The sequence below is a fragment of the Crocodylus siamensis genome, chromosome 7 (assembly GCF_052110815.1).
Source record: "Crocodylus siamensis isolate JL-2025a chromosome 7, ASM5211081v1, whole genome shotgun sequence".
In the NCBI taxonomy this organism is placed as follows: Eukaryota; Metazoa; Chordata; order Crocodylia; family Crocodylidae; genus Crocodylus; species Crocodylus siamensis.
In genome coordinates this window covers 25153194-25179629 of record NC_143401.1, presented here as the reverse complement: position 1 = coordinate 25179629, position 26436 = coordinate 25153194, and the positions used below count along the sequence as shown (strand labels likewise).

At 44.9% G+C, this 26436-nt stretch overlaps 1 protein-coding gene across 5 annotated transcripts in view; it reads right to left on the bottom strand.

Annotated features, from left to right (window-relative positions):
- The window catches only part of SEC24C (SEC24 homolog C, COPII component), a 58928-nt gene that overhangs the window by 23996 nt on the left and 8496 nt on the right, over positions 1-26436 (bottom strand). Inside the window, exons 3-11 of one of the 5 annotated variants that reach the window (XM_090056970.1) lie at positions 22438-22524; positions 19515-19656; positions 16682-16860; positions 14942-15424; positions 10644-10774; positions 6978-7046; positions 5080-5191; positions 3928-4055; positions 558-696 (exon numbers count right to left, since the gene is read on the bottom strand). In XM_090056970.1, the coding sequence (XP_089913096.1) occupies positions 558-696; positions 3928-4055; positions 5080-5191; positions 6978-7046; positions 10644-10774; positions 14942-15424; positions 16682-16860; positions 19515-19656; positions 22438-22524 (1470 nt within the window). The remainder of the gene's footprint in view (positions 1-557; positions 697-3927; positions 4056-5079; positions 5192-6977; positions 7047-10643; positions 10775-14941; positions 15425-16681; positions 16861-19514; positions 19657-22437; positions 22525-26436) is intronic. The other 4 variants (XM_090056971.1, XM_090056972.1, XM_090056974.1 and 1 more) reach the window with 4 other exon arrangements.

Below are 26436 nucleotides of genomic sequence, written 5' to 3'. Positions count from 1 at the left end.
TAAAACAAAAGATTAATAAACATAACATCCATTTGCAATCAAGTTCTTTCATAGGCAACAGTCTCACCCTTGAACGACAATTAAGGGGGCTGTTACTGAATGAAAATAACTGTAGGGATATGTTGACTAAAATGTTAAGAGCAGAACATTTATCATATACATTTTAACTAAAATGCTTACTTACACTATTTTCATTGATATGGTCCAAAACAAAAATTACCTTAAGATCCCTCAAACAATAACACACTATATGGATCTACTGATACAAAAAAACTTTATTAAAATAGCTTGACAGTATTGTAACACATTATACAAGAGGACAAAGTTAAAGAAGCTGCAATCTTCAGCATTCCAGAGTTGAACACTTAATCACACCCTGAATGTACTACTTAAACAGTACATTTTAAAAATACAAGAGAGGAATACAAAATTCAGTGAAAAGCCATTCTGCTCAGTGCTTATGCCATGAATACCCCTTTAGTACAATAACTGTTTACATATCTTTCAAGTGTCTCCTTACTGGCACAAAAACACCATCTCCCAGAATGAAGTCTTACCCTCAGTGACACAGCTGCAGAAACAACACTGGAATCTCCTTCCACCCTCAATGAACTGCATAAACGGACACATGTAGGCCTTGCACCTATTGCATCGAATGGGACCAGATTCTCCATGATCTACCAAATAAGGAGGGGTCTGTGAAGGAAGAAGACAGGTCATACGATAGGAAAGAGTGCCTAGACATCTCCCAAAGCTATTGAGGAAGAAGAGAGTTTGAATATATTTTGTAAATCCTTTACTGCCTCAAGCTCCAAGCACAGAAGCTGCTGGTGAGCTGTAGTTATTAACAGTCAGAGAAGCACAATGAATAGCAAAGGGAGTGGAGAAAATGTACATACAGGAAATATTTCCTTGGAAGCTACTGCTGGACAGCAGAAAGAATTCTGCAACAGAGTATATTACAAAGCTTTGATTTGAAAGGGTTTAGACCTTGATCAGTGCTATTCACAGCTGACTTTTGTCCTTTCCCATGATCTCAGGAGCTAATATCCAAGGGCTGCCTTATGTACTTTTCCTCAGCACTCATCACCATACTCATCAACCCAGTAAGAGACAGATCAGAGACCTGTTCACATGTTGTACTTCCATTCCCCGAAATAAAATAATACTCTGTAGAAAACCCACTGTTGGGTACGATGAAGCTTATAGTTGCTAAAAATAACCCCTCTTCTCAGGGTGAAAAACACAGCCACAAATTTATAAAACAAACTTAATCCCCAAACCCTTTGTACAGACAAAAACATCTCAGATCATACATTAAATCACCCCTATTTTTGTCTTTGCTGCTTGTGGAGAAAGTGCAGATACCTCTCTCTCAGTCTGAATTAATTTTAAATTTCCCCAAATGAAGTTAAACTATTTTTACTGTTTTGTTTGGGATTTTTTTAAAACTCTGCTTGGTCAGTTTTGGACTAGTGTGCTACTTCCAGTCATTTCTATGCCCTTATATTTACAGCCTAACTCTCCCCTGTATCATTTTCCCTTTAATTTAATATACAATTAAAACACTACTGCAGTTAGAGAGTCCAAACTGGGACTCATGCCTTCAAATAAAAATTTTATCATGGGTATCCATCTGGTTCTAAACCAAGATCCATACAAACTAGAACTATAATCTGTCTTACTGACACTTGCTGCTGCAGGCTCCCTGTTGCTGTGTCAACAGGTCATTTGTTCTTGGTCCCCCTTCAGACTAACAGAAAACTGCTCAATAGAGCTAGACACACTCCACTTTTGGACCTGCCACTTCTCTCTCTCTCAAATTCTAAAGTGTGCTTTGATACAGACAGGGAATATGCTTCCTTTGATAAGCTTGTTATAGAAGACCTAAAACTACAGGAGCCAATGAAGACATTATATATCCAGAGGAGCCTATTCTTCAAAGCAAGATGGTTTGAAGTAGTTAAAAGCCATGTTAAATAGGTATGGGCATTTTCACTTGGTATGAGCTTGGTGCACAATCTTCAAGGAAACCACTGAGGTCTTGATCACTACAGCTGCCTGCAATTCAAGCTACGTCAGTCCCTGATAATTACTGTATTAGCATAATGTATCATTATCTTCAGGAACTGCATGTAGAAGCAATAATTTTATCTTACCAGTAAGTAAGTTCTTTTCCAGGCAAGTCAGAGTAGGCTTTGGAGCAACTTGTAGAGCTCTGCATTCTTAGAAGCAGCAAGAGGCAATCTGATTCAATTAAGAGCAGCTTGCACACAAGCTACATTCAAAGTCACAGGCTACATTCAAAGCATTTCTCAGTAGGTGCACTGGCCTCAATGACAGCTTGACTTTCCAACCTTAAACACTCCCTAAGCAGAACTGTAGAGCCTAAGATCCCATTTCTCCACCCCCCATAACCATGAGGCTCTGCACACAACCTTACCAGATGGTACATTTTTTGACTGACAGTAGAACAGTTGTTCTGACCACTCCCAGCTCTTTCCCCTCTTGGCTTTAACTGACAGCTCAGTTCTCTTGCTTTACACAACTCGCACACCTCTCCCTACTTATAAAGCAACTCAAATATTTATGCTATACTTATTCACCCCTCTAGCCACCTTCCTCTCTGACAGACCACTCAAGGCTGCTTCTGCCTGATGTTACTTCCTCTATCCCTGCCACGTTGCCTTCATATGTCAGACGGAAAACCTGACTCTTGTACTTGCCTAGTCACATTAGCTTGTCCCTGGCTTCTGGACAACAGGCAGCCAGCTTTACTACCTCAAGAACAAAAATCCTTTACCGAGTGAAAAGCCATAACATGCATGGAAAATGTGCATGCCAATTAACATCCTAGATATTGGGAAGTCTAGTTATTTCCTGAAGCCTCAAACGCTTTTTCTCTGAACCTTGATTAGCTTTTGCAGCAAAGGTCCCATCTGGTGAGCAGGTGCTGGATTTTAAGGATTCTAAATTGTTTTCAATGCCTTGTTCTCACCAATCACAGTTCTCTTTCCCCTCCCCATCTCTCCAGCTTTGGCTCCATTTACAGAGTCTTATTTCTCTCAACAGGTGCAGGATATTTAGCTAAGCTCTCATCTGTTAGTAGGGCCCCTCCACAAGGGAACTGGCCCTTGTCTGTAATAAAGATGTTTCTGGGGCTGGGGGCTCACTGACATTTGGGAAAATTTTGCTGGGCAGCATAAAAAGATGCATTCATTCAAAGCATATAAATCAGAATTTAGAGATTAAATATGTAGGTGCACTTCTCTTTTCCAGAGTGCTTTTAAACCACACAAACCTCTGAAATGTAGCTGCTTTAATTCTCCCATTATACATCCCTTATAAGAAGGTCCCAAGCACACTATGGGAATTTACTTCAGGCCAATTCAGTTTATTGAAACGTTTTGAGCAGATTTGCAAAATCCAAAATACTGTTAAAATGACATTAAAATGCAACAGAATAGATTTTAAAGCCCATGCACTATCCTCCCCAACTCAATGGAGTCTGAAAGGGGCAAGGCATGTAATGGGTGGATAGACTGCCCAACTCATACTTTATAAATCTAGCCAGCAAGAGCAGTTTGGATAGATACACTGAAATCATGGTTAGGAGCAGCAACATAACAAATGTATACCTGTAACTAGAGCCTACGTTCCTAGCACTCTTCCAGACCTTCTCTACTTTAAAGTGATTTAGAATCTTTCAGCCCCCCCGGTTTGATTAGGCAGGTAAGAGTTAACCAGGTTTTACAGATGGAAGAGAGCAGGGGCACAGAGTCATGGCAAAGAGATGACCACAACTCAGGTTTATCTGAGGACCAAAGTTTGCTTAGTCTTCGCTCTCCAAAATTCTCATTCCACCAAGGTCTACATTGTTTAGGACTTCAAAGCCTCTTAACTGTCAGTGCAGGATATTGCTCTTACCTCCTCTGTCGGTAGCATAGCCAGTGGTTTTATGACAGCAGCTAGGGGAACCTGGGACTGTTTGGCCATATCTGATGTGCAGGGAATATTGTAAGATGTGCATCTTATGTAGCGGGGGCTTGCATTACCTGTAAAGGAAAGCAAAAACAAAAAAAACTCAAATTTTCTCTGAAGAGTACAACACTTACAACATGAGCAACACATTAACCCATAAGGCAGACTCTAAGCACCCATCTACATAGGGACTTGTATTCAGATACAGCATAACCTGTGAAACGGGTGGTCCTGATTAACTCCTTGTATAGCGATTCTTAACCTAGATTATTGTATTGTTCAGATTACAACTCTAAATCTACCTTTTCTCCCCGCCAAAAAAGCCCCAGAAAAATAACACGCTATTTACACAAGGGCCAACCTACGTGTCAGGTGGATGTCAAATGGATTATGCTAACTTAAGGTATTGTAAACAGGTACTCGGACACTATAATTTGGGAAGATTCCATTTTTCATTTCCAACAGCTTCCTTGTTGAGCACTGCAATTCTGGTTTAGAAAATAAGGCACTTATTTGTATAAGATTTCAGCAACCCTGAAAATGAGAAACTGACAACACTACCAATAGTCACAAAAGCAGGTAGATAAGGTAAAGTTTTTCTCCACCCAACTCCCAGATCATATATTGCATTGTATTCATGATTCATGACACCATAATGCACTTCTAGTCCTAGACCCTTCACATTCATACTGCCAACATGCCTTCATCCTAAAATGCTCCCTTTTACTCCAATATAAATATGCAACATACTTCTACTCACAAATCTTCATTCTTGGCTTTCCAACATCCATTGGCTCCACTTCATTCCTCTAAAAAACGTTAATTGTTTTTACCTATGGATGGATTGGTCAAACCATCCACTACTGTCTGAGACTGAATTTATATTTTATTTTAGATCACAACCAAAAACATTTTTAGAATTTAAGCCTCTACTGGTTAACAAAAAGCTAGAGCACTAAAACCTTGTACAAAGGGAATGTCCCAAGAAATTGTACACTGAGAATCTGGGCATTCTGCTTTCAGATCTCTGGCAATATATTTTTTCTTTTTTTTTTTTTTTTTGGAAGGAGCTGCAGTAAGTAGTGAGCAGTGTATTACCTTGATCTTTTACCAGGAAATTGGTAGTGACAAGGGGTGGAACCTGCCCTCTCACTCCAGTGACAAATGGCTCTGATCCACGGTTATTTCTGTCATCTTCAATCACCTGGATCTAGAATGCAAAGCAGCATGTTAGCAACTATAGACTGTTTTGTGGTGGCTATGACACACAGGATTTGAAACTATAATGAAGTCAGACAGGGACTGGGACAAACATGACTAGTTCCAAGGACTCAGAAGCCTAGACCTAGTTTAAGCTTTGTCAGGAAGCCAGATCTTATTGTATGCAAAAGTTGGGGAAAGACTAGAGGGATTTTAACAAAAGAAGAAGTCATATTTAAATTTTAGGGGGGTTTAAATTACAATTATGAAAACTGGCATATTTTACATTTAAAGAACGAATTTGGACTCTCAAAACTTAATTTCAAGTACTATTTCTGTTTATTGCTCCCCAACAGACTGTGAACTACAAACCAACCTAGGTCTTTCTGGAAGCTCCATGTCAAAATATTCTGGATTTCATGCATCTTTTAGTTTTAAGCTTCCTTTTTCCCTGCTTTCTGCATCTAAGCTCTGTATCTAAAGTTCCAAGAATTGCCACAATGCAAGGCTGGTTCTTACCGTGTATCTGACTGAACTTTGACCTAAATACCTGTGTACAAAAACTCTGAGGAATTTGATCCCTTCAGTGTTATACTTGTTCTAGTTTATAGTTCAGGTCCCAACTGTCTGCAACAGACTGGTTCATTTAAAAGGTTAAACTCCAGAAAATATTTTAAAAAGTTTCTTCAATTAGAGATGACAAAACTGTACTACCAAGATGGACAGCACTTCTGGATTAAGAATAATCATTGAATTCTGTACAAGAATGGCAAAGTATGATTATGAATCCTTACAGCTACCTTTTCAGTACCAGCACCTAGCCCAATTTAAGCAATAACCTAGGAACAAGTTACTCCAGTCCTTGTGAAAAATTCATTCTTTGCCAATTTGTCTTTCCAATAAATTCCAATATGCAGACCTCTGTTTGGCAAAGTACTATTATCCCTATAGTATATTTCATGTTGTCTCAGTAGAAAGCTCACCCACAGCATTAGATTGTGTCCATTCCACAGGAAGTCTCCTATCTTCTAAAACTCTACAGATTAACCAAAGTTGGTCACATCAAGTGCTGTCATGTGACTAACTTTAGCCAATCACTAAAGAGGGAGAAATGATAGAAGGGTAATAGAAAAGTCAAAACCACCATCTTCCTTCAAACCAAAAAGTAGGTTCTTCTCTATATATTCAAGAAGAGATTTTGTATGTACATACTGAATCTTAAAAAATTGTAAATTATAATGGTGTATGGCAGCAGATAATGAAAGAATGCTAACAGCTCCCCATGATTTATCAGAGAAGTGTGCCAAGAAATTTATATGAGGGATTGGTGTCAAAACAAGATGGCTACTTCCTCTCACTTACAAGTATTCAACTATTAGCTCAACCTTGGTACCTTAACAAGAATGAAAAGTAAACAAAGTAATGAGCCAAGTAGTATGCATGGGTGCAACTTGTTTGTCCTAAAATTTGTACTATAAAAACACTGCATTTTGCCCAATAAGGTAGCTAATTTACTTTTAAGGATCAGACAAAATGGAGGGGAGACATTCTTCACCATCTGCTTCTAAAAAGTTACCTGCTTTCTATTGCCCCTTCATTCATGACACAGGATGCAATTTAATGAGCAGTTCCCTTGCGGTATTTAATTCTATTCATTTTGATAAGGCAAGCGGAAAAAGATGGGGGCGGAGGGAGGAAGGATTAACAGCAAAGGGTTAGTGATATGAAGTTTAGGTTGCAGGCATGCACAGGTGGCCACCAACACAAAGATGACATTAGACAGACACTGCACTTACTGGGCTAGGAATTGCATCTGGATCTATTCTGTGCCTGGGTTTCTGCTGAGGTGGCAGCTCATTGAGTTGCTTTTTTTAAAGAATAAAAAAAAAGTAACAGAGTGCCACAAAAAGAAAAAGAGAATAATAAAACAAGAAGTAAGTGTTACTTCTCTCTGCCCAAATTCTGGCACTGGAGTTAGATATATACATTTGGACAACAGTTCATGCAACAAGAGAAAAAGAATGTTTCCTTCAATACAACAAATTAATCCTAGAATGTCTTGCTGCTGTATTGTTCTTGGGGTTTGAATATTTTGTTGGCAGAGAGGGACTATGACTTGCCCTGTTAGACTTTAGGGATTTACACTACAAGAACATGCTGCAATGAATGAAACTGATAAAAGTTGCTTGAGATCCAAACTTAACAGATGAGAAGATAAAGTGAGCCGACCTATTAAAGCTCTCCTAAATTCTTTATGAAAACTAGGTCCTAATACATGTGTAAGGCTAAAATCTAAGCAGACAAAACTATGACTTTTTGATTATCACCAGCATGAGAGCACAAATCTAGACTAAAGCTAGACATAGAAGTCAAGTGAACCAACTGTAAGCATTTCCTTGGAAATGCTTCTTAGCATCACTTGCTATTGTGATCTTTTAAAACATCAGCTCAGCAGCATTGGGAATAGTGGGGAAATTGAAGCTAACAGTCTAGTGATATTAATGAGCAGGGATCCGGGTTTTCCATTTCCCATGGGAAAACAGAGTAAACCGTGGATTTTACCTTTTACCAGAGACAAACGTGGATTTCTCATTTATCAGAGAAACCCGCTGATTTTGCCTTTTTGCAATGAGCTCCCGGCAGGCTGGCAGAGTTCCAGCCTGCAAGGAGCTGGGAGAGAGTGGAAGGAGGGTGGTGAGACAGGGGACACCACATGCGTGGACATGCACATGGCTCCAGGCAGCTCGAGAGTAGCTCCCCAGCAGTTAACTGAGGGAGAAGACTGAAGCCCCTGTAGGGAAGGAGGGAGGGAGCTAGGCGGTGCTTGCAGCCCAGGGCCACGATGCATGGCCCTCAGGGCCCAAGCAAGGAGAAGGACAGGGTCATGGGTGGCTCGTCTAGTGGCAGGGTCGACTAAGACCCACACCACCATCTGTATGCGAGGCAGGCGCAGGCTGTGATCACGGGCTCCTGCCCTGCTTCCCTCCCCTGGAGTATCCACAGCTCGGCGGGCTTGACCTCACATTACAGGAAAGAGCAGAGCCACACAGAGAAGCTGCTTGCCGCTGTGAGCTCCCCATTGCCCTGGCAATGTACCCCCTACGCATGCCATTGCTTTGAGGGGCATAACCCCACAAGGCTGCTCTCACTGAAGCCCCACATGCAGGAGGTGCATTGCCACAGCAGTGCAGAGCTCAGAGGCAAGCTGCTTCTGTGTGGCTCCACTCTTCCTTGCCACCCCCTGCTTCCCTCCTCCAGGGCCTCCACAGCCCAGCGGGTACAACCCAATGTGGCAGAGCAGTGGAGCCATGTGAAGAAGCTGTTTGCTGCTGCGAGCTCCACACTGCCTTGGCGATGCATCTCCTGCACACGGGGCTGCAGTGAGAGCAGTGGCATGGGACTGCGCCCCTCAAAGCAGTAGCATGCGCAGGGGGCATGTCTCCAGGACAGTGAGGAGCTTGCAGCAGGGAGCAGCTTCTCTGGGCAGCCCCGCTGTTCCGTCATGCCAGGTTGCTCCCACTGAGCTGTGGAGGTCCCAAGGGAGGGAGCCCGAGCCTGAAGTCCATGCCTGCCGCATGCAACACCTGCAGTAGTGCGGGTCCCCCATGGCCCCCTCAGGAGTATGCACAGTGGCAGGGAGCCAGCACCCCCCCACCCCTGCAGCAGGGGGGAGAAGGGGCAGGGGGCTGCGGACCGGGGTTCACAGCCCTGGCAGCTGGGGGCCTTCTCCTTCAGGGCTGGGGGAGCAGGGGCTGTGAGAAGGGAGCAAGAGGCACAAGCAGGGCCAGGGTGGCTGTGGGGAGCCTTTAATTTTAATCATGGATTTTGGGGGGTTTTATGAGAGAATATGTATTTTGGGGGGGGGGGGGGGAATTTGAGATTTTATATCAGGGAAAACCAGGATCTCTGTTAACAAGACAGCCATTTCATACCTTTACTTTCCCTCACTTATCTCCTTCCTCCCCCCCTGCTGAGAATTCCGATTTGAGAAGCGGCTCACCTTCAAGCTAAAAATGTCATCACTGCACGTAGAACATCCTTGACAAACTTAATTGACTGCTTGGAAGTACAGTGAGACTGAGAAGACAACAAGTGCATGCTCAAAACACACAACCTATGACCCACACCTTGACTATGAAAACATCGGCAATGAATGAACTGTTATGAAGTATATTCAGTCAGTTCCTGTGCATACTGCATGCAGTACTGCATACTGTACACTTATAAAGAATGGACTATCATACTTTTATCAAGCTCTTCATGCATCCTCAGAAGGCATCATCATTGTTTATATCCCTTTAAGAAACTAAGTAATCATCTTAATGCCAGATGAAATTAATGAAGAAATTAATGCAGCTCTGGGACCCAAGTCAGGTGGTCACCTGTTCCACACTGAGGAAGAACTACCTTTATTCTGGGTGATATTAAAAATATTTTCGTTTAACAGTAATGTATCAGGTTTATAGTTTAGTCCATATTTAGAATATAGGGGACAAGCCTATAAAAGATTAAACCAATTTTATAAGATAAAACATGGGCATGTCTAAGTAAGCAAATACAGAATCACAGAAAAATGTGGCTGTGAAGAGACGTCAGGGTCATCTAGACAAACTCCCCTACCAAGACAGAATCTTTCTTATCTGAGCCATCCCAGTTTAACCTGTTCTTAAAAGTTTCCAGGGACAGAGACTTCTCTAGGTAATCTGTTCCAGGGTTACTTACCCCAAAATTGAGAAAGTTCTTCCTAATATCCAATCTAAAGGGCCCTTGCTGCAATTTAAGACAACTGTGCTTTGTCCTGTCGCCTGAGACCATAGAAAACAGTCTAACACAATTCTGTTTATAACCACCCTTCATGTACTTGTAATCAAATCTCCCTTCAGTCTTCTCTACTCCAGACTTAATAACCCCAATTCTTCTACCTTTTCTTAAAAATCACATTTCCCCAAAACTCAATGATCCTTTTGATTGCTGTCCTCTGGACTCCTCAGTTTGTCCACAGACCTCTTCAAATAAACCATCTATAAACCATGCTCCTGCAACTTAACTGAAGGATAGCTTTGCTTTACTGAGATGACAATGTTCTTTTTGGCAAGCTACTCTTCACCTGGAAGAGCTCATAAGGCAAAGTCTGGAGATGTGTGACAGGCCAGTGGCTTAATCAAAGTATTAAAAAGTTTCTGTTTATTAACTTGGAAAAAAGAAACATGTGGAGATATAGTGCCATATCCAGGCCCTTTCTGCAATCACTGCTACTGGTAATTTAGTGATCCTAGTGATAACAAGTCCCTGAAACTGAATATATTAATTAATTAAAAAAAACAAAAAAGCAAAAACAGGAACAGAAAGCACTGTTCTTCATTAAGCAATCTGTTTCTATCCTAACCATCTGTCACAGTTTCATATATAATCAGATGTAATAAGTGTAAAAGTTCATACTGATGAGAACAACATAAGCTTACAGGGCTAGGAATGGAATCTGGATCCAAGCGTTTTGGTGGGGGTGGCGGTCCAGGTTGACTCCCATAATTGGATGTTCCTGGATAAGCCCCTCCGTAGTTTGGTTGTGGACCTCTCACCTGTCCAAAGGAACCTGAAAAGAGACACTAGATTGAAAACATGCCCAGTACTTAACACTTCCTTGCTAAACTTTAACCACATTTCCTATAGAACATCTTAACCCAAAAATGGACAGCTTACCCTCCAACTGATAAAGGTTAAATAGATTTGTCACAATGATTCATCATTAACTTGTCCATCTCTAGCAAGCACATCACTTGCTTTAAACCTTGATGAAAATTCTTTTTTAGAAACCCATCTGAGAGATGGGAAGAACCAGTTCTTCATGGGTTTATGTATTTGGAAAATAATATTACCAAGATGTTAGATTTAACAAAGGACTGTCAAAATTCAAGTTGTGCTGCAGATGCAGCTAATAGAAAACTATGAGGAAAGCAACCACATATCCCCAAGCAAAACCCATAAAGTAAAAGCAGACAATTTTGTCAGTCAGCTTTGGGCTGTCCAAAGTTATAACAGGACAGTTCTCATTTCTGCTAATTTAAGTGGTTTTATGACTATACATGATTATTTCATTGTGTTACAACCTACGAACTTCACTTCATCAATCTACTGGATACAAAAAATCACGGACTAAATATAGACTTTGGATTTAGGACACATTATAAGCTGCTTAACATCCGACTCCCCAGGTACCTCCACTATTTACCAGCTATTCCCCCTTCCCTCACACCCCGCAACCTGTTTCTCACCCACTGACTCCTCAATTTACATCTTCACTGATTGGCTTTCTTGCATGCAGCCCAGCCTCTGGCTTCTTTACTATTCATTCCATCCAGGAAGAGCGCACACCAACTGCAGATGCTTCCTCAACCTGATGAAGGGTATTTGTACCCAAAAGCTTGCAAAGAAGATTTTTCCAACTATTTGAGTTGGTTTAATAAAAGTTATCAGGTTTACCCAAAGAACCTTGTCTGCCTATGTCCTTAGACCAGTGGTCACCAACCAGTGGATCTCAATCTACCAGTAGATCTCAGAGCCTCTTGGAGTTGATCTGAGGCTGGGGTGGGGGGCCGAGTGGCTGTATGCATGCACACACGTGCACACACATGCATGCACCAGCAGAGCTGGTCAGTCCATGGCGGAGAGAAGGGGTAGGGGTAGATCAAGGCTCCCATGATGAGGGACAGTGCCACAGAGGCAGGAGCAGGGTTAAATTGAGTGGGACTGACCTACTAGGGAGGCATGCTCCCAAATAATTTTCTTTCCCTTGATCTGCACTCCCCCCTTTCCACTCCAGACTTATCTGCTGGGCGGGGGAGAGAGGCAATGGGACACGGGACACGACATGGCATACGGTACATCTTGGGTTGCTTTGCCAAAGGTGATCTCCTACTTAAAAAGATTGGAGACCACTGCCTTAGACCAACATGGCTACAACATATACTCCTAAAACCTTTAACAAAACACTCTTCTGCTGCAAAAGACAGGACCAGACAGGACCGGGGGAACTATAGGCCAGTTAAGTCTTATCTCGATCCTGGGTAAGCTTTTTGAGAGAATTATTCTGGCACATGTCCACAAGGGGCCAGCAGGGGAGATTATACTTAGGGCAACCAACATGGGTTCATTAGAGGCAGGTCCTGTCAGACCAACCTGGTGGGCTTCTATGACCAGGTCACAAAATCCTTAGATGTGGGGATAGCAGTGGACATAGTCTTTCTGGACTTCTGGAAGGTCTCTGACACCATCTCTCACCCCGTTCTCATTAAGAAACTAGGGGACTGTGACGTCGACACCCACACAGTCAAATGGTCACCAACTGGCTGGAGAGCTGCACCCAGAGAGTGGTAGTGGACAGGTCATTTTCAACCTGGAGGGATGTGGGCAGTGGGGTCCCCCAGGGCTAGGTCCTCGGGCCTGCACTGTTCAACATCTTCATCAGTGACTTGGACGAGGGGGTAAAAAGCACCCTGTTCAAATTTGCTGATGACACTAAGATGTGGGGGGATGTGGGCACGCTGGAAGGAAGGAATAGGCTGCAATTGGACCTAGACATGTTACAGGGGTGGGCAGATGAGAATAGGATGAGATTCAACACTGACAAATGCTAGGTGCTGCACCTGGGGAGGAAGAACCAGCAGGATACCTACAGACTGGGGAACTCCCTTCTCATCAGTACAGAGGCAGAAAAGGATCTTGGAGTCATCATTGATGTCAAGAAGAACATGGGCCAGCAGTGTGGGGATGCAGTCAGGAAGGCCAACTGCACCCCGTCATGCATCCACAGATGCATCTCGAGCAGGTCCAAGGAGGTGATCCTCCCCCTCTATGCGGCACTGGTCAGGCCACAGCTGGAGTACTGCATCCAGTTCTGGCACTGCACTTCAAGAGGGATGTGGACAACATGGAGAGGGTCCAGAGGAGGGCCACTCGCATGATCAGGGGGCAGCAGGGCAGGCCCTACGAGGAGAGGCTCAGGGACCTGAACCTGTTCAGCCTCCACAAGAGGAAGGCTGAGGGGGGATCTAGTGGCCTGTTACAAACTAGTCAGAGGGGACCAGCAGGCACTGGGGGAGTCCCTGTTCCCCCAAGCTCTACCAGGAGTGACTAGAAATAGCAGTCACAAGCTGGCAGAGGGTAGATTCAGATTAGACATCAGAAGGCACTACTTCACTGTCAGGGCAGCTAGGATCTGGAACCAACTTCCAAGCGAAGTGGTGCTGGCTCTTACCCTGGGGGTCTTTAAGACAAGGATAGACAATCACTTTGCTGGGGTCGTCTGTCCCCAGCACTCTTTTCTGCCATGGCGGGGGGGTGTCGGACTTGATGATCTGCTCAGGTCCCTTCCAACCCTACCAACTATGAAACGATGAAACCATATGGACATCTGGTTACAAAATTCAGAGCTGTGCCAAACAGAGTTTTTAGAGTCAATAATGAAATGTCCAGATGGCAAAGACATGTAATCCAGGAGATTCTAAATAGCTAATAAGGCTGTGCAAAATGGTTGTGTTTTGATTCAGTTTAGGATTCAGCTATTTCAGAGGACAACGACTCATTTCAGTGTTTTGGATCGCTGTCCTGTTTCGTTTCCACCTAATCTCCTCCAAATCTGTTTCAAATGGGCTGCAAGCTTCACACAGCCCTACTATGCCAGGCAGAGCTTGGGGAGGACAGGCCTGTGGGTGGCTTGCCCGGGGGAGGGAGAGGGCCACTGCCCTACACGCAGGTGAGGAGACCTCCCTGTGGACATCTGATGCCTGTCACACTGGGTTGCAGGGTAGGGAAGCAGCAAAGACTGGCAAGCAAGTCTGCTGGTCCCTGCCATGTGGGGCGGGCAGTGGCAGTGAGGAGACCCTGATGTGGTTCTCTGCTCTCTGCAGAGCCAGGTCAAGCAGCAGGGCAGCAGCATACAGCTGTTTCCCTGCAAGCCTGGCTCCGAAATGCCAAAATTTTCCAAAACATTTCCAAAACGTTTCAGACACTTTGTTTCATTTTGGAGATGTTTCTGAGCCTTCCCGTTTCGATTCGGATTCAGTATTTTGGGCGCTGAAATAGCCTGAATCACTTTCAAAATGAAACGGCTGTCGAAATTTCACACAGCCCTAACAGCCAATTCACTTATAATATTGTACAACATTGCATGGGGACAGAGTACTACTTCCTGATCCTCACAGCTAGCTACAGACATTTATGGTTACAAAGTTATCCAGAGTCTTTTTTTTTTCCAGCACAGCAAGCATAATGAATAATAGCAAATTTATCTATAGAACCTATGTGAGATAGTAAAATGTTTTACTAGAGGAAAAAACAAACAAACAATCAGACACAAACTTTCTATATTGCTTTGCAGTGTTCATGGGCTCAGCAAGGGACAAAAGCCCCAGCACTTGTTCCCAGTCTATGCACACTTAAGCCCAGCAATTAGACCAGGAGTTGACAACCTGGGGTACATGTAACCCTGGGGAGGGGGTAATTGGGAAGGCCCTATGGAGTACACGGGAATGAAGGTTGCAGAGGTCCCAGGCACACACTGCAGAACCACTCTCAGGGTCTCCTTCACATACAAATGAGATATGTATGAAACGCATTAAACCACCAAAGCACTGGTATTTTTGTTAGATGCCTACTTTCTGCTTTATATTTACTTAAGATAACTGAAAGATTACATTTCACTGATTCAGACCAGCCATGAACTTGCATCAAGAAGTATAGAAGGTACACTGGATTGACTTACCATTCTGTTGTATTTGGTATCCTGGCTGGGAAGGATGCGTGGAAGGTGGTGGTGGTCCTTGGAGGCCAGTCATCGGAGGCCCAGGATGGGGCCCTGACATGGCTTGCTGAGGTGGTGGTGGTGAGGCCAAATGATTTGGCTGGGATGCAGGTAGTCCAGCCAAAGCCTGTCCAGATAATGGTGGGCTTTGCATTGTTGAAGGTCTTGGGGCCCCTGTGGTAGAAGGATAATTGGAAGGTCCAATCCCTGTAGAAGAGGGAGGTGGGGCATAGCCAGAGCCTTGACTAGGGAGGCGCTGCATTGACAGCGGTGGACCAGAAAAAGCTGGCTGTGCTAAGGGAACACCCTGAGACAGGCTGGTAGGAGGCAATCCATGGGTCATACTAGCAGGACGAGGTCCTTGGCTTGAAGAGTAAGGTGTATAGAGACCAGATCCTGTTGCAGTGAAGCTTCCTGAGGCTGGGGGAACCGATGTTGAGGGACCTGGAAAAGAAATCAAATTGTTGTGACTAGTTCCTTTCATATCCTAAAATAAAAATCAATCCAACTTGGAGTCAATGAGAATATATCCAAAATCCTAAACTCTACCCCACCTGGAATGCTACATCAAGCCTCCTCAGCCTGTCAAACTACAATCTCTTCCTAAATACAGACAAAAACTCCCCTTAAACTCCCTTCTCAATGTAAGGCAAGGGGAAAGGAGGGAAGTTAAGCTTCTACAAGGAATTTGAATTTTTATAGCTCCTTTTCTCCCATGAACTCTAAAAAGGCAAAAAGGAAAAAAAGTTACACAAAACATTTTCCTTCCACTGATCTTTCTTGCATCAAACCAGACTGGTAAATGCTCTGGATCTTGATATATACCAGAGACCCATTTAAAAAGGATGGTGGGTTGTTTTTAACTTCAAGTCTTTGCATGCACTGAAATGGATAATTCTGTCCTTCCTTACACCAGATTATTTTCAGCAGAAAGTTTGAGAAAGACTGCTATTATCAAGTGTATACAGTAGAACCTGTACATTTCTCACTTGTTTACTTAAAAACAGAAAGTGCGACTAGGTTACAGTATGAAACAGGCTGAGCAACATTTAATTTTTTTAAGACAATTCAGAAGTTTTAACTGCTACAGAAAGCCATTTGCCCACAGCAAACATTCAATTCCACTGCTATGCCCAACTTTTTCTACATTGAAAATACTAAGTTAACTCCAGTGGCAGCACTGAAACAAACTACCCAGGTTTAACATTTTCTTCTGCTGAACTCTTTTACTGTTGATCTATTTGAAAATGCCCAATGAAACCATTCAATGCAGGGCAGCGGAATATTTCATCAGCACGTTTTTCATACCAATTTCAGAACTGACAGCCTACATAAAAGCTTTTCCTTCTTCTACAACAAGCTTTCACAAGCAGTGACAGTATTTGCAGAATTTATATCACTACTCATAAAGTGATCTGTTTCTGATTCTGCAATTCTTCTATCCAGCTAGACTACAGCTAGAGGCTACAGCTCTCATCTTTGGCCCCACAAACCACTTATCACCAACTGCAACAGGCTCAGAGCTATGTTTTCTCCAATTCACTTCCCATTACTGAGAAATAGCTACCATTTAACACACTAGCAAAATGTTCAAAGAATCGCAATGCCCTATCAGAAGCAAGTCACTGCCATGCTAGAATGGCTCTGCTAGACCAAAAGCAGTTACATGCATATACAACCATCCATGCCAAGGAAACTCACCATAGCCCACTCCAGCTGGGGGAGCAGCTGAGGTTGGAACACTGCCTATTGTCATTCCTGCCATGTGATTGGTCAGCTGCTGTGCACCTGTTGGAGAAGGACCATATTGCTGGAACGAAGCTAGTTGGCTAACAGATGTGGGTGTGGAGCCTGGTATAAAAGGCTGAGACACAGACGGCCTACAAGGAAAATGGAGAGAAAGATGTAATTTGAATCCCCTGTTATACAGACAGGTAGAATGTTCTATGCTTTGTTGAACAGAACAGTTTGTAAACATCAACTCAGTCTCACGCTCCCACAAAAATCTAAAAACTAACCGGTGTGACCATAAAGTCTGAGAAACAGTTGCAACTACCACATCTTTCAAGATTATGCAATGCTTTTGCCGTAAGAAAATCCATCATTTCTTACAATGCAAACGCTCTTACGTCACTGCATGGACAGAGTGTACTTTTGTTTAATTTCACGTAAAGTGCCGCAGGGTACTGAAAGCCCTTCTGGAGAGTGGACAGTGTAGCAGCAGTGTATTTTGTGCTATTTAGAATAATGTCCCTTATTTCCTAAAACATTCCAGTAAGGACACAATTAACTCTAGAGGGGTGTTAAAAGTTACTTTTCAGAAAGGACACAAAACCCCTCTAGAGGGGTACTAAAAATTACTCCAATTAGGATGCAAGAATGATACATTTAAACAGAAAGATAAGCTCATACTAAAACAGGAATTAAACAGTCACTACCTAACCGTATAGAAAGGTATAATTATCCACCCTGGTGATCTTCAAAAAGCATTTTGACACCCATCTTGCTGGGGTCATCTGATCCCAGCAGTCTTTCCTGCCCAAGTGCAGGGGGGCTGGACCCAATGTCCTGTAAAGGTCCATTCCAGCCCCTAACAACTAACCCAACAGGCTATGAGTCTGAACACTCCTGTGGGAAATAGTTTTATGACAATCCAAAAACTGTAATAAAGGTTTGAGAGAGGAAGTATGAACAGGTCAGCAGTAACCACTGATATAAATAGCCGATTTTTAAGGAGGCATATTGGCCAATACAGATCCGATTTTCAATACAGCTGTATCCAGCTAGTAAGTCTGTTGTGGCGTGGGAAGGGAAGGGGCATGGGGGGAGGGGAGGTCAGATCAGGACAGAGCTGCAGCTTCTCTGGGAGGTGCAGGAAGTGGGGGGCAGGGGGAGGGGGGAACGGTGTTTCCCACTGCTGCACACCACTCATCTGGCAGCTTGTCTGGGAGGAAATGGAGGGGCAAGGTGTGATCTGTGCAGGGCAGGGCAGGCTCTTTCTGGGGGGGGAGGGGGGAACTGTGCTTGGACCAGGCGATGGCACTGGGAGGGGGGACAGCGTGGGGGGGGAAAGAATGCTGCAGCTACCCCAAAATTTGCTGTAGCCCCACCGCCTCCCTTCCAGCACCACTGTCATCTACCCTAAGCACGGTACCACACTGTTAGAAACAGTACCACACTGTTAGAAAGAGCCCACCCCATTCAGAACTGGAGGCACCTCCCTCCCCACCATGTCCTCCCGGACAAGTGCTGGGAGCAGCAGTGGGAGCTGCTTGACAAGCTGCTGGAAGAGCAGCGTGCAGCAGTAGGAGCTGCCACCCACTCGGACAAGCCGCAACTCTGTCCCACACCCACCCTGCCACAGCTGGGCAGCACTTGCCCCAGCTCTCCCTCACCACAGGGGCCTTGATCTGTGTGTCCCCCCAACGCACCTTCCGTCCCCACACCCCTTCCACCACACCAGACTTAACAGCTGCACACACAGCTCTCCAAGCTGCCAGACTGTGCTCCTTGCCACCTATATGCTGCCTTGCAGCTGCACGCATGCACGGACCATTTATCAGGCAAATTATTGGCCGTATCAGACCGATTCCGGATACAGACAGTTTTCTTTCTTATCAGTGCCAATCCAATATCAAACCAATACATCTGTGCACCTCTAGAAAAGGCTGTTAAAGCCAAAAATCTCTCCTAGCATTTTTTTAAAGTTATAAACAACTGCAACATTGCAATGCCTAATGAAATAAGGTTGGGAGAGAGGAGCTTCTCCACAAAGTTCAGTGACTTGTTTTTCATGCTGGTTGGATCAAGTTCAAACATTCACACTTATAAACAAATAAGAGACTGCCAACAGACAATGACCGGACAGTAACCAACTTAAATTTATATTTAAACCCTTGCAACAAGCAGAATATTGATTTCCCTTCTCTTTTCAAGGATTAGGAGTGAGATTATTCACTGGCCACTTTTGAAACTAGTTGGCTCAGTCTGAACCCCTTCTTAGTACGTGGAACTCTTTCAACATGGTCTGCATTGTGTGCTCCTTATAACAATCATGAAGACTGGGTTACTCATGAATCCAAGACAATTAAGAACCCTCAGGTGTGGAAAGAGAAACAGATTCTACATTTTGGTAATTAGTTTAATAAATTCTCTCTTGCGAGTACTATAGTAGTCTACAGAGTACACAAAAAATGTGTCCAGAGTTGCGTTCAGAGTTGTGTCCAAATTGTGTCCAAAAATTGTGTTCAGAGTTGTTCTGAAAGTCCCAGTCATACTGGGGATGGGGGGGAAGGAAAGGAAAAAAACATACCACATGGAAGGGCTTACCTCCTGTGAAGAGTCTATTCACTGATTGACTTCATCAATATTTTTATAATATCCCTTTTATACAGTTTCACAGCAAGCAGTTAAAAACAAAATCTATACTCATGTAAACCTTCTTTGCTCCAAGATATGAAGGGAGACCAGCAATGATGAAATCTTTTGGGACAGGTGGGGAAGCAATGAAGTGACTTAAGCTGTTCAGAAGTACCTTTGCATCTGGACTGCTGAGGCTGGAATCCCATTTTGTACATCTCCTTGCCCAAACTGATTATATGCTGGCTGGCCAACAGGAAGCAGTGCTCCAGAAGTTGGAGGGGGAGCACCAGAGGTTGGAGGTGTTCTTAACGGACCTAAACATACATAGAGAGAAACTGCATAACTGTGATAACTTCACAGACAAGTTATCCCCAAATGCCAAGAAAAAAAATAGATTTGCCAATTATTGCGCTACATTTGCACATGGGAACTGTGCCTACTTTCAACTTCCACCATTGGTAGTGCAACTACAAGGGTGCAGCAGAGTAAGTAGTAGTGTTCACAGCACACCAGAACATTTATCCAATATGGTCTTGTCCTACTCAGAACAGGTGTAAGATGATGTGGCCAAATATCAATGGTAGAGGTCCCAAGAGTCATGAATGCTCTCTGCCACATCATCTTCCTTTCAGTAGCTGTTAATATATTAACACCCTGTATGTTATTTTAAAGCCTAGCTAAGGAAAGTCTAGGTAGAACCTAATGTTGACTTCAGGTCAACTTCTCAACATACAAAATTACAGAATTATATTAGCCAAAAAGCTTTAAATGATATTCTAACACTCTTTCTTTTAAGAACATAATTGGAGCCACTATTGCCAGATGGGTTTGTATAATTCCATCTAGTCCAGGGGTGGACAATTATTTGGGTCCAAGGGCAACATAGGGATCTTTAATGAACTGTCACAGGCCAGGTCAGCACCCCGCAACCCATCCCCAACACAACTCATCAAAACTCTCTATTGGGCTTTATGCAAACAGGAAGCAGTGTTTGGGAGTGGGACGGACAGGCAAGGCTGGGATTATGGGGCTGGGTCACGAGGCAATGACAGCTCAGGGCTGGGACCTGGGCCAAGCCATGATCCACTCCTTGCACGCCCTGCAGGGGCAGGATGTATAAGGGAAGGTAAGTCTATGCGTGTGTGCGGGGGAGAGGGAGGAGAGCCTGCCTGGGCACCATGCACCAATCAGCCTGGCTCTGGTTCTGGCTCTGGCCCCACCCAGGGTACAACTTCTGATGGGGCTGTTCTTGGTGTGGTTGAAGCCAGCCAGATGCTGCTCTGCTCCCCTCGCCTCCAGCAGCAGCTCCTCATCCCACTCCTCCCATTGCTGCATTGCTCCAGGTGGGTAGGAGGGAAGCTTCAGCCAAGCAGCTCCTGTGGAGGCAAGGGGAGGAGAGCAGCACTGGGAACAGCACCACTGGAAGCTGCAGCTGCTGGCTAGGGCCTGGGCTGGCAGGTGGGTAGTATGGCACAGGCTGCCCCAGCAGGACTGGGTGTGGCTCAACCTCATGTGGAGCACTGGAGGAAAGTTGTGGGCCAGATTCAGTCAGCTAGAGTGCTATATTTTGCTCACCCCGATCTAGTACGACAGTGCCAACACCAGATACTTCATGGGCATTTGGGCATTTTCCTGCAGTGGACAGTTATGAAAGAAACTGCCACAGGGGAACATGTTTCTCAATTGCAGGCAATGGGTTTATACCCACAAGTATACAGGTTTCTTCTGTTCCTTATACATTTTTATCACATCTGCTACAGCCTTGAATTCAGATATATCAGGTGGGAATAAGTTCCAGGTGCTAATTGTGATTGATCTGCATAAGTATTTCCCTTCATCAATTGAAAATGAGTTTCCTTAAGTATTACATTGATTTTCCCTTAGTTCTTATATTAAGAGACAGGGACACAAGATTTGCTTTCTATACCACTCATCTTGTATATACCTCCATCATGTCCAATTCTTATTCGTCTACACTCAACACATTCTAACTTTTCATCTCGTGCATCTCCTATTTCTGAGCTCCTTTTCTGCTACGCCTTTCTGAGATAGGGACAAGAACTTGTCTATTTGCATTTAATTTAATGTAACATACATTAAATAGCTGGGAGAAGTAGGGGTCAAGTCCTTCCCTGTGACAATCCAGGCCCACACAAACTGGTATGCGTTATGAAATACAACTTAAGGCTGAGCCTCTATCCTATGACAGATCGATTTAAATCATCAAGTAGAAAGCCCCTATTTAAAGTCAATTTTAATCAGCCTCTCCGTTTGTACTTCAGCTACTTTTTCTAGAAATGCACATTTTCACTGGTTGAAAGCTAATAAAATATGTACGTTTATAACCAAATAGAGTCTCTGCACTTGATACAGCATATCTTTCTGCTAAGAGCTAACACTATAATTATATTAAAGCAATTTTGCACCTTAATATTTTCATACACTTCTACATTTTAAATTTTAGTGCCTTAAAGTAGGAAATGATACATTGCTCATGTACTAATTAACTTTTTTACTTATAGCGGGTATTAAGTATCTGTGTGAAAAATGTGAACAAGGCCACCCAGGATGATCCCAAGAAGAGACTGTACACAATACCTCCTGCAGTTAAAGCACAGGTCCTAACACCTGCTGTGACTCTGCTAGTCTCTTTCACCCAGTAGAACAGATTCTGGGTCCCCACCAGGACCAAGCCCTTAACATAGTACCTGACCTACTATGCTGTATTTATAAAGCTTGCCCCAAAAAGCTGGATGCTTTCACATAATTCATTCTTTCTATAGAAAAGAAGAGTCTGAGACTCAGGGTTGGATAGAGGTTCATCGCTTCAGTATATATTTTTATTTAAAGTGATTTAAGAAATTAAGTTGAATTTTTAGGCCATTTTGATTTCAATTCATATGTCTGCATGAGAGCAGAGAGAATGCCACTCACCCCCACCTGAAATTAAAAAGTTTCACGTAGCCAAGTCCATGAAACAAAAGTACCCTGATCAGTGTGAATTTAACATGTCACAAACCACTTAGAGAATTTTTTCACCCACTTTGAGAAATACAAAGCCACATAAACACTCCCACAGTGAGCACACCATTTACCTATGAAGTTAGGTGCAAGAGAAGAAGTGTCAGAGTTGAGAGAAACAGGAGAGCCCTTCGAAGGCAACCCCAAAGAAGGAAAGTAACCTGGAAAGACAGAACACAACCAGTAGGTCAAGCCTGAGAAACATCACTTAGAAGGTTAAGTTGACAAGCTCAGCTGGAGTCCGCTAGCTATAGGGCAGAGATACACTTAAGAAGAGCCACAATGTATTTATCATGCCCTGTATCTGCTACAATCTATTTCAAGGGTATCAAACTCATCATCAGGCCCTGCAAGGGTGGGGCCAGGACAGGGAGTGTGTTGCTTGTGGCATGCTGGCTGAAATCAGTCCCTGGCACTGCATGCAGCCTGCACCCCAGAACTCCATGCCACAGGCAGCACTAGGTCTAGCCCATGCACCACATGCTTCGCAGGGCCCTATGATGGCACTGCATACAGCGTATGGGATCCAGGGCACAGGCTGCATATGGCACCATGGACCAACCTCCTGTGCTGCCCAGCTCAATTGGCAGTACCCCATATCTACTCTGTACCACTTATCTACTCTGTTCTACTGTCTGGAAATCCATAATACCAGTGAGCACAATGATCCATTCATACTTAATTAGGATTGAGCCCTTCCCACATCAAGGATGCCAGCAGCAATGCAAGTCACTCCTATGAAATATCTGCACCAGCTCAGTTCACATGTGTTTTCCCCCTGCCCCACATTTCATTAACATGCAGCTGTTACTGCTCAACCAATAGTGCACCATCATGCTTCGATTCCCAAATGCGGCAAATGCTAATGAGATGGCATCTTTTATTCCATCACCAACTAGAACTGCTGCTGCCACAAAACCAGACTGGAAAATGGGATCCCCTCATGGGCATGGCACTCACTCAGGATCTCTCCCCTCTTTTTTTTTTTTTAAATATACTCTGCTTACAAATATGTAGGAATTCTGATGTTGTGTTGAAAGCTCACTCTTTTCTGCACCTCCCCTCCAAATTTCTGCCTACACCTTTCAATTTTAGGCTAGATTCTTTTTCTCTACATCAGAGGTTGGCAACCTATAGCACACAGGCTTGATTCAGCCCAAAAAGCAATTGGCTTGGGCCCGTGAAGCCAAAACATCTGTGGTAATTCAGCAACAGGACATCTGCAGGAATTCTACAACACTATAAGGGTGTGGACTATCAACTCACCTTCAGGGCTAGCTATCTCCATTAAAGTGGCCCACTGCTCCAAAAAGTTGCTGACCCTTGCACTACATACCAATGAAACTCAACCTTGCAGTCCCCTGATGAGTGGCACTGGACCAGTCTGCAGGCTGGGTCATTTGTGGGGTTGGTGCCTACAGGGCTGGGCTCTGCAGCACCTGCAATAAGGCTGGGCCTGACCTAGCACACAGGGCCATGCTACCAGGCCAGCCAAGTTCCCTATGGGTCCAGAAGTTTGGCAGCAGGGAAGCAAAAATTAGTGCTGCCACCACTCCCCTGCTACCAAATTTCTGGACCTATGGGGAGCCCAGTGGGCCAGATGATGCAACAAATCCTATTATCCTTACATGAGAGACACACCTGTAAGTAGTGGAGGGGAGGAAAGATGACAGAGTAGCTGGAAGTTGGCCAACTCCAGATTATGCAAGCAACACCCTGTCTCTTGAATCCTTCCCAAATTGCCTCCATTTAGAGCAATGGATGTTCTAAACAGTACATATTTATGAGGTCATTGACAATAGAAACAAAGATAACACACTGAGACCCAAAGTTCCACAGCAATTCATTCGTTATTTATATTCATTATTCCACGTACTGAGCTCCCCAGAGTCTGTTGCACATTCGTCCATTTCCCTCCAACATCACATATCCAGAAGATACTGAGAAAGACCTCCACTTACAGCTGTTGTGTACTCAGCATCTTATTTTTGTTAGGCTTTCCCCAGTTTCACATGCATGCTAAAGAGAAATACCAAATTTCATGTTTGTGCCTAAGCTGATACTTTTAGAAAGCCAAAGCCTCAAGTTTATCTGCTGAACGGCTGTAGGCAGTCAAATTATCCTCATTCCTTCATGCCATCCTATTAACATGCTGTGCTATGACCTGAAAGGATCACCTCAAAGGGTGAGGTATGTGAAATGGGTTCTTTTAATCACTTGAATTGCTCATTGAATCATTGGCCTCTGACTAACATACCAAAAGTACGAATAAGATAGTATTGTGCAATACGGACAAACTAGTCAATTGCCAGTCAAGAATGACAGAGGAGGAGGGGCAAGTGGGGATGGAGCGCCGCCACCCACAGCCCCACACTGCCACCCACCCCCCAGCACTCCACCCCATGGTGCCACTGCCTCCCAGGGAGGGGGGAAGGGGGGAAGCCTGCATGCAGCAGCCACAGCTGCCACCCAGAGCACCACACTGCCACTCCTGTGCATCCAGCCGCGCGCAACCTCCTCCCCCTGGCTCTTTTCCCTCCCGGCTGTTCTCAGGGCCCAGTGGCGGTGGGGCACCACCACTGTGCCCTCCCTCCCCTGCCCTCCCTGCCAGCTTTTGTTGGCACCTGGCAGCAGCAGCAAAGCCAGAACTGGGGTGTGGGGGTGGGCGAGCGCTATACCACCAGTATCGCACACTGCTGCCTCCAAGAAACAGGGCGGTGGGGGGGAGGGGGGAACGACAACACATACAATGGCCTGGCCTTGCACCCCCACCCCATCCCCTCCATCATGGCAGCACTCCACTGTCCCAGTCCATCCCCACCATCACCTGATGTGATGGATAGAGGGGATGGAGTACCGCCACCCAGCACCCCCCCAGGGGCACCACACCACCGCTGGCACCAGTGGGGTGAGGCCAGTGCTGAGCTGCCAGCACCCCTTGCCGCCACCACCTCCAAGGACTGTCCTGAGCAGGTACAGGCAGCCCCACGTGGGCTGTGAGCAGCTGCAGCGCTGGGCATGGGACAGGTGAGGGGCCACTTTTCCCCTTGCACCCACCACCAGCTTGTAACCCGCCCCCACTGCCAGCCTGGGCCCCACGCTGACTCCAGGCTCATGCAGGTACATGGGTCCCACACCAGTGTCCCAGGGCCAGCGCCGGCAGGGCCCAGAGCAGGGTGGCAGGAATACAGGGTCCCAGTCAGCAGGGGCTCTATGGAGCCAGGCCAGCTCCCCACTCTCCCTGCTGGTGCAGCCCAGCCCAGCCCCATAAACCTCTGCCAGCCTGCACCCTACTTTGGGCCCCACCAGCGCTGGCTCTAAGACACTGGTCCCAAGATGGTGACCAGGGGGTGGGGCACCTGTCAAGGGGCGGGGCTACCCATGGGGCCCTCGGCAGCTTGCCAAAACTGGGTAAGCAGCCCTCCACCTGTAATAACTGCCTGCCCCTGGCCTAGAGGGACTGGAGCCAGAGCAAAAGGGGGAAAGGGAGGGGAAAACAGAGGTGCAGGAGGCAGAAGGTGGGGCGAGTAGGCTGCAGGTCCCCCTCCCCCCAATTCTGCAGTCTCCCCTTTGCTCTGCCTGGCCATGCACCCCCTCCCCACTAAATGAGCAATTTTGGCAAGGTGGTAACTTGGCTCCAGCTTCAAACCTGAGCCCAGGGCCAAAACCAGACCAGAGCTGCCACCTGCACTGGACCAGAATTCAAATTTAAGACCAGATTTTTCCCCCTCCTCATGACGACTGGGGGATGGGATAGATGGGGACAGGGGACTTGATCTCAGAGCTGAGTAAATATAGCATTGAAGGAATTCCTTTAAAAGGAGAACTATTAAAATTATTACAAAATGACCACTTCTCTACTGGTCATTTCATGGGTATTTAATATTAAACCGGAGAAACTAGCTCCACTACACATCTGCAACCTGCATACTTCTCTCCCTGAAGGGTGAGAGCATCTCACAGACCCTTTCTATACCTATAAGGGAAGCAAATCTCAGCTGCAAGCCTGTTATAGCTTTTAACTGCCCTTAAGCCAATTTCAGCAGGGAAACTGTCATGCTTATCTGTTCCTG